This window comes from Daktulosphaira vitifoliae, unplaced genomic scaffold (assembly GCF_025091365.1).
Source record: "Daktulosphaira vitifoliae isolate Bord-2020 unplaced genomic scaffold, ASM2509136v1 Scaffold_1, whole genome shotgun sequence".
Taxonomy (NCBI): Eukaryota; Metazoa; Arthropoda; class Insecta; order Hemiptera; family Phylloxeridae; genus Daktulosphaira; species Daktulosphaira vitifoliae.
Genome location: NW_026099572.1, coordinates 72,703,247 through 72,720,813, shown reverse-complemented (window position 1 = coordinate 72,720,813; position 17,567 = coordinate 72,703,247). Strand labels below are relative to the sequence as shown.

General features: G+C 28.0%; 5 protein-coding genes across 6 annotated transcripts; 1 reads left to right on the top strand and 4 right to left on the bottom strand.

Moving 5' to 3' along the window:
- Window positions 1–636: 636 nt before the first annotated feature.
- LOC126895361 (craniofacial development protein 2-like) lies at window positions 637–1,230 on the top strand. The gene is made up of 3 exons (XM_050667160.1): window positions 637–871; window positions 917–1,060; window positions 1,118–1,230. The coding sequence occupies exons 1-3, from the start codon at window positions 637–639 to the stop codon at window positions 1,228–1,230; spliced, it is 492 nt and encodes a 163-aa protein (XP_050523117.1).
- A 3,840-nt stretch (window positions 1,231–5,070) lies between these two features.
- Window positions 5,071–12,176, bottom strand: LOC126895511 (rab-3A-interacting protein-like). Of its 2 annotated transcripts, none has more exons than XM_050667456.1 (8): window positions 12,040–12,176; window positions 10,807–11,316; window positions 10,554–10,734; window positions 8,250–8,419; window positions 7,928–8,139; window positions 7,503–7,605; window positions 5,350–5,416; window positions 5,071–5,277 (listed from the first exon to the last, which is right to left on the bottom strand). In XM_050667456.1, exons 2-8 carry the CDS (start codon window positions 11,272–11,274, stop codon window positions 5,204–5,206), a joined length of 1,275 nt encoding a protein of 424 aa, XP_050523413.1. In that variant the 5' UTR covers window positions 11,275–11,316; window positions 12,040–12,176; the 3' UTR covers window positions 5,071–5,203. The 2 variants fall into 2 exon arrangements, with proteins under 2 accessions (XP_050523413.1, XP_050523412.1); XM_050667455.1 differs by lacking the exon at window positions 12,040–12,176 and adding an exon at window positions 11,866–12,024.
- A 2,403-nt stretch (window positions 12,177–14,579) lies between these two features.
- On the bottom strand, window positions 14,580–14,888 carry LOC126895358 (protein FAM200A-like). The gene has a single exon (XM_050667146.1). The coding sequence runs from the start codon at window positions 14,886–14,888 to the stop codon at window positions 14,580–14,582; it is 309 nt and encodes a 102-aa protein (XP_050523103.1).
- A 338-nt stretch (window positions 14,889–15,226) lies between these two features.
- Window positions 15,227–15,925, bottom strand: LOC126895355 (protein FAM200A-like). The gene has a single exon (XM_050667131.1). It carries the CDS (start codon window positions 15,923–15,925, stop codon window positions 15,227–15,229), a length of 699 nt encoding a protein of 232 aa, XP_050523088.1.
- A 55-nt stretch (window positions 15,926–15,980) lies between these two features.
- On the bottom strand, window positions 15,981–17,258 carry LOC126895349 (protein FAM200B-like). Its single transcript, XM_050667119.1, has 2 exons — window positions 16,912–17,258; window positions 15,981–16,229 (listed from the first exon to the last, which is right to left on the bottom strand). Exons 1-2 carry the CDS (start codon window positions 17,032–17,034, stop codon window positions 15,981–15,983), a joined length of 372 nt encoding a protein of 123 aa, XP_050523076.1. The 5' UTR covers window positions 17,035–17,258.
- Between the last annotated feature and the right edge of the window lie 309 nt (window positions 17,259–17,567).

Sequence of the window (17,567 nt, the reverse complement as noted above, 5' to 3'; positions counted from 1 at the left end):
TGAGGGTTAAGCGCAGGTCTAACAATCCTGTCTAGTAAAAACAATTTTGTTATGAAACCAACTACACATAAGCCTCGGACAAGACTACATGGTTTTTAAGACTGGTTTTTAGAAACGGAATAAGGATTTTAAGATTGCGACATGGAAAGTGAAAAGTTTATATAAAACGGGTGCAAGCCAAAATCTGGCTGATGTCTTGAATATCTACAACATTAAAATAGCAGCCATACAAGAAATAAGATGGTTGGGAGTGTAACTAACAGTTGGAGAGTATACAATATTTTACTCTGGAATGGAGGATACACATCACTTCGGTAGCGGTTTTGCAATCCATTAGACACTAGTACCATACATTAAAGATTTCATCCAATATCTGAACGGATATCAATATTAACAATCAACACTAGCCCAATAAATATTTGCATAATAAATTGACATGCACCAAGAGAAGTAAGACATGACAACGTGAAAGATGCATTCTACGACAAACTGACCGAAGCATGCGAAAGAATCACTGGAAACGTGATAAAGGTTGTATTGGGGGACTTTAATGCGAAATGTGGACGGGAATCGCAGTACTTCCTTTGCATAGGAAAGGAAAGTTTGCATAGGCACAGTAACGACAATGGCCAGCGAATGATATCCTTTGCAACATCAAACGGATTGACTGTTAGTAGTACTACGTTCCCACACAAGGATATTCACAAAGCCACGTGGAGGTCATCGGATGACGAAACTCTAAACCAAATTGATCATGTCCCCACAAAAACTAGATACCGTAGTATCATTTACGACGTAAGAATCCATAGAGGCGCAGATTGTGACACCAACCACTACTTAGTGATTGCTAAACTCAGATCAAAGTTAAAAAGTTAAGCGAAACTAAAACAAGATAAGAGGACTAAAATAAATTTAGAGTTACTTAAAGATGAAACCGTAAGGAAAGAATATGAGAATGAAGTCATGATGAATCTTAAAGAGAATAATGTGTGTATGAACGCAAATTTGGATTGGGAAAAAGTGAGCAATGCTGTTAAAAAAGCAGCGGCCAAAAGTATTGGTTAGCTAAAAAGATCAAGAAACATTTGGTATAATGATGTTTGTAGAATTGCTGTAGATAAGCGTCGTAAGGCAAGAGATGACTTTATTGAGAACAACACTCAAATGACCAAAGTAGTTTTCATATGGGAACGGAAAAAGTGCAAAAGCGCCGTTCAAAGGGAAAGATGAAAATTTTTTAGTAACTTACGACAAACTGTGAGAATGACCATACAAAAGGAAGAACTAGAAACTTTTTCAGAGTTATTAAATAGTTTAAACAATTCAACTCAATATGGAATGCAATTAGAGATCAAGACGGGCAAATGTTAATGGAGCCAGAGTCAAGAGCTGAGAGATGGAAAGGATATTTTGAAAAATCACTAAATGGTATGATGCCATCCCAGCCAGTACTACCTACCGAATATGAAAGAGAGGAGCCACACGTAAAGAATGTTAGTCTAGAAGAAGTGAAAATTGCAATATTTGGCCTTAAAAATTGGAAAGCGCCGGGTACCAATGACATCCCAGCAGAACTCATAAAATACGGAGGTGAGGAGCTGCATGTAGTAATCTACAGATTGTATATATGTTGAAAGGACGGAGTATTTCCGGAACATTTTCAAAAGTTAAGTTGAAAAAATTAGTTTTTGTAAATAAGTTGCTATTTTAAATCCCCCCCTGTGAGCAGAATAAGTATTAGATTACTTAAGGTTTCGATATAAAAAAATATTATTTTGATTTGTTAATATTTGAAAAAGTTATAGCAGTTTTAAGTACAAAAAACATCCCGATAGAAGGTGATTTTTATCGCAAACATTACATTTTTTGTTGAATTTTGGCAGCCATTTGCACAAGGTGTCGGGACAAATTTTTTTTTCATTTTATAGTATATGACATAAACATTGATTTGATATATGTTTAAAAGACGCAATATTTCCGGAACATTTTGAAAAGTTAAGTTGAAAAAGTTAATAGAACTTTTTAGTTTCAAAACTAAAAATATACAGAGTGATTTTTTTATTATAACCCACTCAATTACTTATAGAATAATAATAATTAAAAAATTTTTTTTTATTACTATCTTTAGTTACACATTATTCTTGAATTATTAACTATGTAATACTTTTTAAGTTCATCCCTTATGCCTGATAAGGGTTTCAACTTTGTTTTTTTAAATGGTAACACATATTTTTAATTTAATAAAATGTTTGAGTTTTTAATTCAATAATAAATGGCATTTGAATTTTTAATAAAACTTAATTTGTTTATTAGATATAAACATTTAAAGTTTCATATTTTTGAGTTAATATACAGAGTGTTCAGTAAGTTAGGAAACAGTTAAATTGTTACGAACAATGAGTACAATAGAAATTCGTTTCCTTATTTACTGAACACTTTGTATAGGTATAATACACAAGGTATTACAAATACAGGTAGCTAATTGGTTTTTTATGATATTGCTATCACAGTCACGAATTGTTTATTATCAATTGTGACTATCAATAGATATACTTTTTGTATTGTCAGTTAGTGTATTTATAAACTCACAACAATGTACCTTACTATCATTGATAATAACAATGCTGTGTACCTGCTAATATCGATGTCATAAAAAATCATATACAGAGTGTTCAGTAAGTCAGGAAACGGGTATCTATTGTTCTCATTGTTACAAACAATTGTTCTCATTGTTTGTAACAATGAGAACAATAGATACCCGTTTCCTGACTTACTGTACACCCTGTATATACAATTATACATATATTTCTAGTTTTGAATACCCTTAGTATAAAGGGAAATTTTCCAATTTAAATATAAAGTATGTTAAATGAATGAGNAAACATTTAAAGTTTCATATTTTTGAGTTAATATACAGAGTGTTCAGTAAGTTAGGAAACAGTTAAATTGTTACAAACAATGAGTACAATAGAAATTCGTTTCCTTATTTACTGAACACTCTGTATATAATGTATTAAAAAAAAAAATTTGTGCTGATACATACATTTTTCGAAAAGTTATAGCATTTTTAAGTTGAAAATTTAAAATCGAACATTATAACACAAAAATAACGTTTTTTTAACTACGGCAACCGTTTGAATGCAGAAGATAAAGTATCGGGACAAATTTTTTTTTCATTTTATAGTACATAAAATAAACTTTAATTTGATACATATTTAAAGGACGCAGTATTTCCGGAACATTTTCAAAAATTTAGTTGAAAAAGTTAGTTTTTATAAAAAAGTTGCTATTTTAAATGCCCCCCCCAGTGAGCAGGTTAAGTGTTAGATTTTCAAAAAAATGATATCAAATAAAAGGAAAATATCTAAGGTTTAAGTATAAAATAAAATTATGTTGAATTTTGAAGTTATGGAACTTTTAAGAAAAAAAAGTGAAAAAAATTGACAAAATGTACAGATTTTTAAATTTGTAATTTTTTTGGAGATTTCCCCCATTTGCGGGGAACGAGAGAAAATTTTTTAATTTTTAAGGGAATGTCTTCAACTAGATACGATTTGTGATCTTTTGACGTATTGTTGAAAGAAATAGGTCCAGTGAGAGCTGAAAAAAAGTGGCAAGACATAAAAAAAAAAAAAAAAATCATGGTAAAATTAATACTTTCTCAGCTTCGCATCGAAGCTAAAAAATTCAAAAATCATAAACTTAAAAATTAAATTGAAGTACTATTTAATGAGTAAAACAGTACTAGTTCCACAGTGATAGTTTATTTGGATGTGAAGTTATAGGATCTAGAACATAAGGTGTTTTTTCATGTTTTTAATTATAAAAAATGTGCTATTTAGTAAAAAAACAATAAAAAAAAAAAATTATTTTTGACCTTTAAGAAGTAATGATAAAAATTTATGAAATATAGCAGCACACACATTAGGTGATATCACATGAAATGACACTATACGGTTTTAATACTCCTCTTATAGAATATCTGTCAAGTGTGATAAATTGTTTTCTTTTGATTTTTTTAAACCACAATGTCTATCAATCCCAAAGTTCAATTTATGTTCTCAATTTGTTTACATTCATTAACTATATTTGACTAAATAAAGAAGCTCATTGAAATAAGTTATTATCTACTAAATTTCTTATTAAAATCATTTTCTATTTTATATACTGGTTAAATATATATGTTGCCAGATAAAAACAATTATGTAAAATACATTTATATTGATATATATATATATATATATATAAATATTATTACATTTAGGAAAATATTCATAAAACGCACTTACCCCAAAATATAGTGTTACTAAGATATTTTTTTTTTAACTTTTCTAAAAATTACATTTTCAATTATTCTATTTTTGTTATATTATATGAACATCTCAAAAACTAAGGAAAAAATAACAATGCTATTATTAATGAAATCATAAACCTTAAATATAAAATAATATGAAGATATAAATTAATAAATTATTTTATTTTTACGCAATTACCCTTGCTAACCTTATATTATTATTTTAACAAATAAAACTGGCTTTAATTTCTTCAGTTTATATAATGTAAGAAAACTTATTTTTTAAGAATTGATAATAACACAGCTAAAAACACAACTTGTTTTTTCATTTTTATAATTTTTTTTTAACAACATGAAATGTCAATATTTGATAATAATACAAACAAAGATGCTACAATACAAAAATATTCTAAAAAAAAAAAGAATCTAGAATATCAGATCATACAAAAAAAAAACAGATACAATAATACATAAATTATATCACATAACACATAGTAGATTTTAAGATTCATTATACTTCTTTATTTTTTCATACAATCAAATAAAGAAATTTTTTTTCAGTTCATACAGTTGAGAATTTTTTTTCTGGCAAGAAATCTTAAAAATGTACACAGCACATTAATAAAATAATTAAATTGCATTAAATTCATTATATCAAATTAAATATAGGTAAATATCTCATAACGAAATATTTTTTTTTAAATTAATAATTTTAATAGTATTAGTTGTACGAGACAATTTATACACACTACAGAAAACAAATCACACTCAAATAATCACATAGTAATTAAAAATTTAAAAATATAGTAAATAAAAATTAGATCATTTTTTTCAAATATAAGTTAATATAATAAAGACTTTGGTTTAAAAATGTTAAATTTTTAGGAAACATGTGCTAAGCAGCACATGTTAAGTTGCTAATCCAAGTTTGGCAAGCATCATTTGTTTTCGAAGTTTGACAATTTCCCAATACATATCGTTTTCTAAAAAAAAAAAATTTTAACAGAGAAAAGTATTAATGATGCTAATTAAATTATACTAAGTAAAATGCTTACCTGTGCTTTTTACTAAACCTCTCTGAATGTACTTAAGATAATTGAGAAAATCACATACAGCAGTTATCTAGATAAAAAAATTTTGATAATGATTTATAAAAAATCAAAATTTATATTTTATAGAATGAAAATTATGAGCATGAAATTTTCTTAAATGAAATTATTTTTTGACATATTTTGGTAAAAATATCCATCAACAATTATCAAACTCAATCTCAAATAAATATAATCTTCAAAACCACCCTTAACAAAACAAATTTCACTGAAAATATAATAATCTTCGACATTACTGAACAAGAAATACATAGTAAAGAAAATATCAGAGTTACTAGAACTTATAATGTTTTACTATAAAAGTAGTAAAACATTATTATATTTTTTTTATTATCCAAAAAGTTAGCTGGAAAAATAGTTGATAAATACAAAATAACAGTTACAATTCTTATCAATTAAGACAATTTTAATTACTGAATATTACTAACAAAAAACTAAAACAATTTGTTTTCTATATAAAAAATCTGAACACACATCTAAGTTCTACACCAAAATTAAACCTTATTTTTTTTTCCACAATTGGCATAATTGTGAACCGCCCTGGAACTGCAGTGAGGCATTACTTCAGGGCGGCCCACGCCATCTCTAAAACTTACACTATCATGTTGTGAATCAGCATGAAATTAATGAAGAGCTGATACCCAGTTAGACAGATCCCAGAGTGGAGTCGGTTGCCCAGGTTGCACCACGTGGAGGTAGGGGCTGGACTTTGCGAGAGGGCAAATAACTCACAACATAATAGAAAACATAAACAATTGACCGCCTAAGGTGCCGGCTTAAACGAGCGCCTTAGGTCCTCCTGTACAGGGCAGTGCAGCTGCCTCTGCCTTAGGCCTTCTGCTTGCAAGATGGATTCAGCAAACACCTGGACGAGCCTCCACGCCTCCCAGCGTCCTAACATCAGGCCCATCAAGGACCCGACCAGGATTGTGGACCCAAGACGGGACCCCAGAGAGTTCCATTCCTGGGCTCACGCCTCACACCAAAAGATTGTGTACAGAGCGCTGTCTGCCTTTTCTGGGCGATTCCAACAGTGGTCGCACGTTGGCATGGCTGCCCTCCGAATACTGTGAAGGTATTCGTTGAAGCAGCTGTGGCTTAACATCACTTGTGTGAGACAGTACGACATCTCACTGTATGTCTAGTCCACCCTCCTCTCCAAGCAATCGGGTCCTATGAGGGACCAGGTCCACTAGCCTTTCGTTGTCTCCTTCAAGAGGTAAGTCCCTACAAGAGCATGGTCGTTCATCGGAGGGCAAGCCGATCCTCAGATTCGAGAGACCGGGCGCACTCTTGGAGGAGCTCATACCGGCGGCACTCAATTAAACCCAAACCAACCGTAAGATACAAAAACAATTTAAACAAACAATAAAATAAGAATAAATAAAGAAGATATTAAGAAAAACCAATGAAATCCAAAATAACCAACGACTGATTTATAAACGACAGCAAAACCGCGATAATAGAAAAAGCATCATCAACTCCAAATTCCTTAGATATATCCTGATTAATAATTTTATACCTTTTATATGTAATAGATAAATAGTTAATATAAAAATTAAATTTAGTATGAAATTAATATTCAATATTTTGTAATTTTCATGGAGAAATAAAAAATAATTGTATAATTTGTTACTTCTATGACAAAGTATATCAAAATTATAAATATGGATTATCAAATAAAAGATTGTTAGCTTAATATACTTATTGAATTGACATTATAAGTAGCAAAGTATTTAAGTCCAACACTTAATTTATTCTATTATTATTTTTCATTTTTGTAAAAGAGAGGGAATAAATGGAGTACTACTCCCATCCTATATTATTATACTGTTTAACCTAAAATATAGGCATAAATAATTGAAGTAGAGTGTATAACACAAAAACAGTGATTTTTTAAATCAAAATGATATTTTGTTAAACTTGAAAGTGAAATACAAAAGGTAGTGAATATGTCGTTTGACATATTGATGAAAGAAATCAGTCTGGTGAGGGCTAAGGAAACCACATAGAACCACAATATTCTTTTACAAAATTTATTAATCATTGTTAAATTTAAAATAATTAACAAAACTAAAACTGAGCATTCATATATTTACCCTATTTCGACAAATTTGAGATATAGAATACCAATCATCATCAGCTCCACCTAAGTTCATTCTATACAAACACATTAATGGTAATTCCATCAGGGCACATTTTCTAAAAATAATTACAATTTTTAGCATTTCTGTTAAACATATGTTAATATTAATAAAATTGTTGGTAATCAATGATATATTAATATAATAAAACATTTTGTTTTCTATTTTAACCTAGAATTGTGTCTAAAAGATAAAATCATAGATTATAAAATGAATTATTTATTATTTAAACAAAACCACAATATATTTGTTCATTTGACCACAAACCAAAAACATTATTTTTAAGAAATTACCAACACTTACCAATAATTAAATACTAATTTATATTAAAAACAATTATTATTATACATGCATTTGAAAAAATATTATTTATAACTTACTTAGGAAAATGGGTTTTAGTTATATCCATAGATTCAATGAAAAGATTTCCAGATTCTACAGCTTGTCTCACCTCTAATGCCAATGTAGAATTATTAAATTCTAAACATTGATCAATGTCCTCTTTGTATATTCTACTAATAAAAGCATCAGATTTATCTAACGTAGGCAATTTCATCCATATTACAAATTCTCGGTATACATTTGGATCCATCTATATAATTAAGTTTTTATTGATAAAAAAATTATGTATTATATATTTTATTGATTTATACTCATTAGTAACTAATAGAAAAAAGAAAAAAGAATATTTTATGAACCTACTTCACCACATTCAACAATTTTTGAATTAACAGAATCAGTAGCTAACTGCTGTTGGTTATTTTTTTTTAAGGGAGAATCTGGGGGAGAATTTTCACGTCCATATTTTAAATTATTGTGAGAAGGAGATCTTTTATGTTTTCGGTAAAATAATCCAACTCCACTCAATCCACCTTTAAGTATAAAATAAAAAAAGTTAAAATTAATATATTAATCTGTTAATATATATATATATTTCAACTTTTAATAAAAATAAAATTTAATATAAATTAATACACATTCTAGCTTAATGAACCTTTATTTCTATATTTGTGATATTAATGTAGAAAATTGCTAGACTAAAATTATTTATTTTTACTAAACTTACACAGAATTACAAAAACATTTCATTTTTAATAACAATTGTTATATAAAAAACTTTAAAAAATTAGTAAAATATAAATCTATCAAAATTATTTATTTATGTATCAAAATATAGTTAAAAATTTATCTTTAAACAAACAATTAAAAAACATCCTTTACAAATAAAATAAAATGTTCGTAAGATATTTATTTTTGAAAAATTATCAATATACCTTTCTAAAATATAATTGTATTTTTGCAAAAAAAATGTAATTTTAGGTACCAAGTAAGCACATAAAGCCTATTAATATAAAAATAAAGCTATCAAGAGAAGAACATATACATAACATTAACTTTTTGATGAAAGAAACTATAGAGATGAAACAGTGTTCAAATTACTAAAAATTAAAATAGACAAGTTTGATGAAAGATTTGATGATACTAAAAAATATATAGAAAATTATATGACAATTATAGCAATAGATATAAGCAATAATACTGTGTTTCTCTTGCTACTAGTGAAATTATTAGATCAAATTATTCAATATAATATAAGAGAGAAGCAGGTTACAAAATTTAATTTTCATAAAAAATATACAACAGTTATTTATAATTGATACTGCTATATAAAAATTGTATGGTATATCAATTTTTTTTTTTAATTTTATTAGTTCAACAAAGAAGTTCTATAGTATAAAAAATATAACTCAATTTTCTAAAATAAAATTTTTTAAAGCTTAAAAATTATAATTATTAGGTTCAATAAAATCTTAATTTTAAAATGGACTACATTAGTATCTTTTGGAAGTTATTTAGTATATATTAATTTATATTAAATAAAAACAAATGACCAATGATATCAGTATTATTATACACGCTGTTTAATATGTAAGATCGATGGATACCAATTTTTACGATAAATTAATAGAGTTATACATACATCATGTATGAGATAAATAAGATTAATAATAATGTACTGTTCTGCTAATGTATGTACAAAATTATATACATACAACCAAACTAAAATTGATATACAAAGTGTTCAGTAAATAAGGAAACAGGTAAATTGTTACAAACAATGAGAACAATAGAAACCTGTTTCCTTACTTACTGAACAGTATGAATTTTATGTAAAATACATGTTAAGTATTGTGCTTTTTTATTGATTTAGGCATTGCATATCCTTGAAATAAAATATTTATTTTCAATTTCTAAATTTTAATGATTTAGATTTGAAGTATAAATCCTTACCAAAATTATACAGAGCATAAAGTTAGGAGTATCAATAGAAAATAATCCATGTTTATTTAAAATGTTCAATGTAAATAAAATGTTAGAGATTAAAACATTAGCAACATTACAAGAATACCGTGGTTTTGGAATATCTACAATTTTAGCTAAATATGCTTTTGTATCCATATTACAAATTCTAGTATTTCTATTATTAGAATGGATTGTACCAATTATTATAGTACTAAAATTGCTAGAAAATTAGCAATGGAATGTGTAGTGAAAAAATGATTGAATAAATATAAAGACGATCAAGGTACACCATAGATAATTATAACAGAAAAGCCTAATGAATTATTCCATACATTTGTGTATCATAAATTTAATAATAAATAAGCTTAAAAAAAAAAAAATTTAATTCAGCCAACAACTTATGTTGCTAAAGCTTTACTTTTTAAATAAAAAAATTAATTTTTTAACTTAACCGATATTTAAAAAAAAATACATAAATAAATTAAATTGATGAAATGCAAGATATTTTAATAGTTTCAACAACTTATAAAGGATATTGAGTTATCCAATAATTCTTTTACATTAATTATATTATAGGAATGTAAATAAATAATTAAAATGTATTTTATTTTGTTAATATCAAAAAGTGATATCAATCAATAACCTACAAAAAAGATAGATTGTAATAATGAAATATCTATTTTATACAATTGAAATATGAACCTGGTAATGAAACACTATCTTCTCTAGATAAATTTGGCTGGCTTGGAGTTGATGTTAAAACCAGAGTTTTTAATGCTGCTACTTCAGCAGACAATACATCTACTTTCATTGATGATTCTTTTAAAGCTCTAGTAGCAGCGGCTTGTCGTAAATTTGCTTCTTTTACCATGCTATGAGCTTCCTAATATTATAATAAAATTCATGTTTTATATCTATAATAATAACATAATTGTATTGAATATTTTTATATTACTTGAAATAAACTAGCAGTTAGTTCTTGTAACTCAGCTTCAACATCAGAGCGTATTCTATTTAAACGTGATACTTCTTCATCTCTCAATTTAAGAGTTTCATTAGCTTTTCTTAATTCTTCTTCAAGTCGTGCAAATGCATGTTCTTTGACTTCATTAACAGATCTATCCCAACTTGATGCAGATGATTCCATTCCACTATCAATATCAGAATCCAAAACTGATGTTTCAATGGGTTTATTATCAATGAGAACTTTTTTATCTACCATTCGTTCACTAAGCAAACATTCTTTAATTCCTGCATATGACGTACCATTTTTTGTGACTATGCAGTCTCCTTTGACAGAAGCAAAACAAACCAGATGTTTCTTTGGTGATAATATTAACTCATTATCATTGGTTGTTTGTGAGTTGTTTTTAGGACTATTCAGAGATTCATCAAGTACGCTTGATTCAGATGATGCATTCATCACAATTTCATTTAAATATATGGTTCCATATAAAAGGAAATACTGTAAATTAAATCATTTTACATTGTTATATTAAAAATAGTACAACACATTTTACAGTAACAACTATATTAAAAAATAATTGATACTTCTTCAACCAGACAAAAATGATGAAAAGTAAGATAGTACAAATCTAAAATAAATATTGATTGAATTAAACAATATTCATACATTTAAGATCAAAATTATATATTACGAATAATACTTTAAAATACTATGTTTTTCAACAAAACAATTAGAAATAATACTAAATCAGATCATTTGTTAAAATTTATGTATGTAATATTAATGTTAAGTAGCTCTAATAGAAAGTAATAAAAAATTCATAGGATGTAGTTTTTACATAAAACTTTCACCACTTCATTAATCACTAAATCAAAATTTTTATTTACTTAACAAGAAAAAATAATCGAAAAGCTTCTTTTGTATTAATATTTGATCATGCATGATTAAATGGTTGATTATATTTACAATCCAACAAAATTGAATACAGTTCATCTAATAATAGTTTGATAGCTTTACAGTAAAGAGGTAATAGAAGAAATTGCTTACAATTATTTGATACTTCAAACCTAATTAGACTGAGTTCAAATTTAAAATGAAATTCAGCTATGAATAATTATAATTAAAACAACTAATTTTAAAAATACTGAAATAACGCTTTTTTAAATTATTTACACGACAAATAATAGCAATAATAAATTTGTAAAAACAATGATAACATACGATTTATCAACATTCAGCGAAAACAAAGGGTTTTACTGAGGAGGTGAAAGCGTTGACTGACAACACTGTCATGAACTGACATAGGTGTTACGCGTTATGGCCCCCTCTGTATATCTAATTGTTGCAACAGGTTACACTTAACGAACATGTAGCATAGTTAAAATTTCAATTATGAACACATTCAAATAATACGCTTCGTATATGTTATTAAAATAGTTTTATTGAATAAAATAACCGATAACGGTACATATTTACCGTATAATTATAACCGTGACCACATTCAAACGTTTAAATTCAAAAAATTTTTATTTTAATACTTCATACAATTTAAAAATAGGTTAATTAATTTAAGTGTTATCTGGGACATATTTCTTATGTTCGGACACAATTTGACTAACAACTTTAGAGGGAGACTGTTTGATAAATATCCTTTTGCTAAAAATGATGTGCTTTCTAGAGTACATGCTTAGGAAATATTTTTCGAAGAATTGAAGAATAAATGCCCTTTAAATTGAAATCAAAGTTTAAAAGTAATAAATATATTTTCATTTTAAAAATACAATTTTATTTAAACTAAAGAGAATAAAATTCTTTTTCTCTAAGTACGATACAGTGACGGATTTTCAACATTTTCTAAGCTTTAAGAATAAAATTTACTTGGAATACGTATCAACCTTACCCTACATATTAAATTATGTTAAAATATCAGTGTCTGGGGGTCTAGACCTTCTGAACCCTTCCCAGTAAATCCACCACTGGTAATAATGATCTTTTTTTGCTTTTAATTAACTAATTTATTTTGAAAAATTATTTAAATTTTAACCGTAGAAAAATTCATTTTCGTGGTTTATGACATTTTGGAGTTATTTGTCAATAAAATTTTATAACTATTACACACTTTTTCATAAATTTTTAGATTGGATGTGAAGCTGAGACTTACTATGATTTGTTTATTTTTTTTTTTTTAGTGTGTGTTTATTGCCACTTTTTTCAGCCATCTGATTTCTTTCATCAATATGTCAAACGACATATTCACTACCTTTGGTATTTTACTTTCATTTGATATAATTTTTTGAAAATCTAACCCATTACATGCCTATAGAGAGGATTCAAAATAGCAATTCTTGCATATAAAGTTAACATTTTTAATTTAATTTTTTAAAAATTTTGTTTTTAAATGAAGATATGTTCCATTAAATCTAGTTCTATAATATAAGTTGAAATAATAACAGTTTATCTTCTATGTGTAAATAGCATTTGTAGTTAAAAATATAATATTTTTATGATGAAATTTTATATTTTATCTTTTCGACTTTATATAGTTAAAAAATTTTGAAAATGTATGGATCAACACAAATTTTTGGATAACATAAGTATTACTCTGCCAAACTCTTATTACACTTAATATTTAACTATATATCAGCCTTTTTTCTAAATTAGATTAGTTTTTAGTTTTTTAAGTTAGTTAAATATGTATGTTACCATTTAAACATATAAAGTTAACGCCCTTATAAGGTATAAATAATGTATTAATAGCTGATAAATCAAGAAGTACATGAAACTAAAAAATAACAGTATGGCTATAAGGGTATAAGGATAGCAGTAATAACTACTATCTACAGACTAATCTGTAGATAGTGTTTAATTCTAAGAAATTGATAAATTATTCAAAAAGCAACATCAATCCTATTTTCTTAATTATATCTTGATTAGTGGTTTTTTGATTTAAAAGTATGATATATGAATAAACACTAATTATAGTAATTAAATTTAGTATGAAATTGTTATTCAATAATTTAATATTGTAATTTATACGGAGAGATTATAAAAATAATAAAGTAGTTGTATATTTCTTTACTTTTAACGTGCATTCAATTTTAAAGGTTTGATAAAATGCTTTTCAAAAAAAAATTGTTGTTACTCGTGACCAAAAACATTGGACATAAAGTACTTTCATAAAAATCGAATATATAGTTTTCTAAATTAACTTTTTGCTTTGTTTTGAAATCAGAAAATTACACTTTTTCTATCACTTCTAATTGTTGATATTATTACTAATTAGTAAAAAATGAGTATTTACATATAAAAAAAAAATTTTGATTTTTTTAAACTTTACTTTTAATTTGAATATTATTTATCGTATCATTTGACATATATTTAAAGCTCGGATTATTAGTGGAACATTTTTAAAAGTTAAGTTGAAAGTTGAAATAATAACATGATTTGATATCATTGCTAATTAGTTAAAAATTATAGGTTGAAACGAGCTATAATGAGGGGCTTAGTAAAACAGTATATAGAGGGAGATTATATACAGAAAATAGTTCTGTATATATTGAATGGAATAGGTTATGCAATTAAAAAGATTTAGAAATTATTCGTAATATAATAATATATAATATAAAATATCAATAATATCATATAATATACTAACATAAGTAAAATTACATTAAACTGTTATCTTAAATCAGTGTTTTTCAATCTGTGAGTCGCGAGCTGAAAATAAGACAATGTTCTAACACTACAATAAAAACACAATTTTAATGAGAAGGATGGGCTTGTTTATTTTTCAAAAGTTTATCAAATTGAGGTGCTATTTTTGAAACATTAATAATCAAATCATTTTCTAATTGCAGTCTATTTCTCTTTTTAGTTTTAATGTCTACCATTGCAGAAAATGTCAATTCACACAAGTATGTTGTGGCGAATGACACTAATAATTTTAGAGCTTCCCTTGCCACCTTTGGATATTCGTGTTTTCTTTTCATCCAAAATACGTCGACACTTTGCGAATAAAATTCCATCTTAAGCATGTCATCAGCAGTTAAATCTAAAAGATGCTCTTTCATATTTGTTGTAACATCAGCCAGATATATTGACTTGTCCAAAAAAGGGTTTCAAATCTATCTACGCCCATTGTCAGCTTCAGAGTGCCAGTCAGGAAAGTGTCAGAAGTTTCTCTTGTAAATTATGTAAGCTCTGTATCATGCAAGGAATGTGAGCCCTTAATACAAGACTTAGGTCTGATGCGTTATTTTGAACAATCTTCTGAAAACATGGAAAAGACTCAAATATATTGTTTTGGAGAGAGGTTGACAACAAACGAAGTTTTGCGTGAAATGATTTGACTTTATCTTTAGCTGTTAAAATGTTTTCTTCTCTATCTTGGAGGTTGTTGTTCAAATTATTAAGGTGGGTAATAAAATCTGCCAAAAATGCTAATTTCATTCAAGAGCCAAATAGGGTCAGAAAAACGATTAGCATATTCAGATTTTGCATCTTGTAAGAACATTAACAATTCAGCTCTCAGTTCAAGAACTCTTGTCAATACTTTTTCTTTGGATAGCCCCCTGACCTCTGTGTAGTAAAGGAGATTTTGATGAAGCGAGCCTATATATTTGCAAACGATTCTGAATAGCCGGGTTTGCAAGGCTTTACCTTTGATAGAATTCACAATTTTTATTACTTCCTTGAGCACGTCATTTAAATCAGAATGTACTACCTTAGAAGCTAGAGCTTGTCGATGAAGAAAACAGTGTGTCCAGGATACGTTTGGCATTATCGATTTCAATTTCGCAATGAGTCCGCTATTTTTACCAGTCATAGCTTTAGCGCCATCACTACAAATAGCGATACATTTTTTCCAATCAATATCGTAGTCGCAAGTGCTTTCTAAAAACATATCGTGCAAACACTGGCCAGACGTGTTTGCAGGAAGTGCTTTGCAAAATAAGATTTCTTCCATGATACTATCATTTGCTTCAAAGCGCACAAATACTTCAAACTGAGCACAATCGGAAACATCTGTAAATTCGTCAAACTGCAAAGCAAAATGTTGGCTGTTCTTTAATTTTTCGACTACTTGTTCTTGAATATCATTAGCCATATCGTTTATTTTGCGTGAAATAGTATTGTCAGAAAGTGGTATGTTTTTTAACTTGTTAACAAGCAGGAGGNACTTGTTCTTGAATATCATTAGCCATATCGTTTATTTTGCGTGAAATAGTATTGTCAGAAAGTGGTATGTTTTTTAACTTGTTTGCCTCCTGCTTGCTGACCATAATTTCAACCATATAAAGAGCTGCTGGCAAAATCAAATTTTCGGCAATGGTATGCGGTTTCCCTGCTTTAGCAACTCGATATGCGACTTTGTAGCTAGCTAATAATGCTGACTCATTGACACTGGATACCTGAAAATAAACCAGACAATATAAAATTGATTAGTCAATGAAAATTAAGAACGCGGAACCTTTTCACACCAAAATTAAATACTAATAATACTAAAAATTAAATAATTATGGAAAAACAATTCATGGCTTTTGCATCATGATAATGCACCTGCTCACTCATCGTTGCTTGTGAGAGATTTTTTGGCCAAAAACAACATCACAATCATGCCTCAGCCACCATATTCACCGGATTTAGCCCCATGCGACTTTTTTCTGTTCCCAAAACTGAAAAACCCTATGAAAGGACGAAGATTTGCAACGATTGAGGAGATAAAAACTGCATCGCTGAAAGAGCTCAAGGCTATACCAAAAAGTGCTTATCAGAAGTGTTTCGAAGATTGGAAAAAGCGTTGGCACAAGTGTATTACATCCGAGGGGGATTACTTTGAAGGGGACAACATAAACATTGATGAATAAATAAATAGTTTTTCATATAAATATCAAGTCACCTTACTTTTTGAACACACCTCGTATAATAAAAATTTATTTTCAAACAACAAAGAAATGAACATCATAAAACATTAACAGTAGGTTGCTGTTTCTACTAATTAGAATAGAATAGACTCGACCTGAGCTTATCGCTTAAGCGCATCGAGGGTCTTAACAACACTTTGTTGAGACTGGGAAATCACTATTTTATTACCTGAATCATAGTATTTTGCTGCTGACTAAGAGCTTTCAACTTTCGTTCAAAGAAATCTAACGGCTTATCAGCTTCTTTTTGATGCTTGGTTGTGAGATGCCGTATAAGTTTTGACGGTTTCATACTCTCACATGATAGAACATAGTCACAAATGACACATAGAGGTTTATTATTTATGACTGTGAACCAGTATTTCAAATAAATGCCATCGTATTATCTATTTTTTTGGGGTTTGATTCACCACCGCTGTTGACACTTGTACCAGATGTTGAAGGCTGCGATCTTTTGAGACACTTATCCATTTTACAAACGCACGGAGCAAGCAAAAAAAACAATACGTCCGTACTCATCGGCGACTGCGCTTAACTGAGTGAGATGAAGATGAGAGTTGAAACAAAAGAAAATCGCGAGCGGCGGCAGGTGGCGCGCGCAGGCACTTCCTGTCGCTGCAACGACAATGCGGTGCAGTAACATCGTTGTCGCCGATGCAGTTAAGTTAGGTCGCACGTGGCCTTAGCAACTCACCTTGTACTTACTTTCAAAACTCTCACGGCTAGATCTGAATAATAGATAAATGTACCAAAATAGGAAAAAATCGTTAACGTAGTCTTTTTACTAAATTATTTCTGTGTCTTTATATGACTTATGAGGGTCGC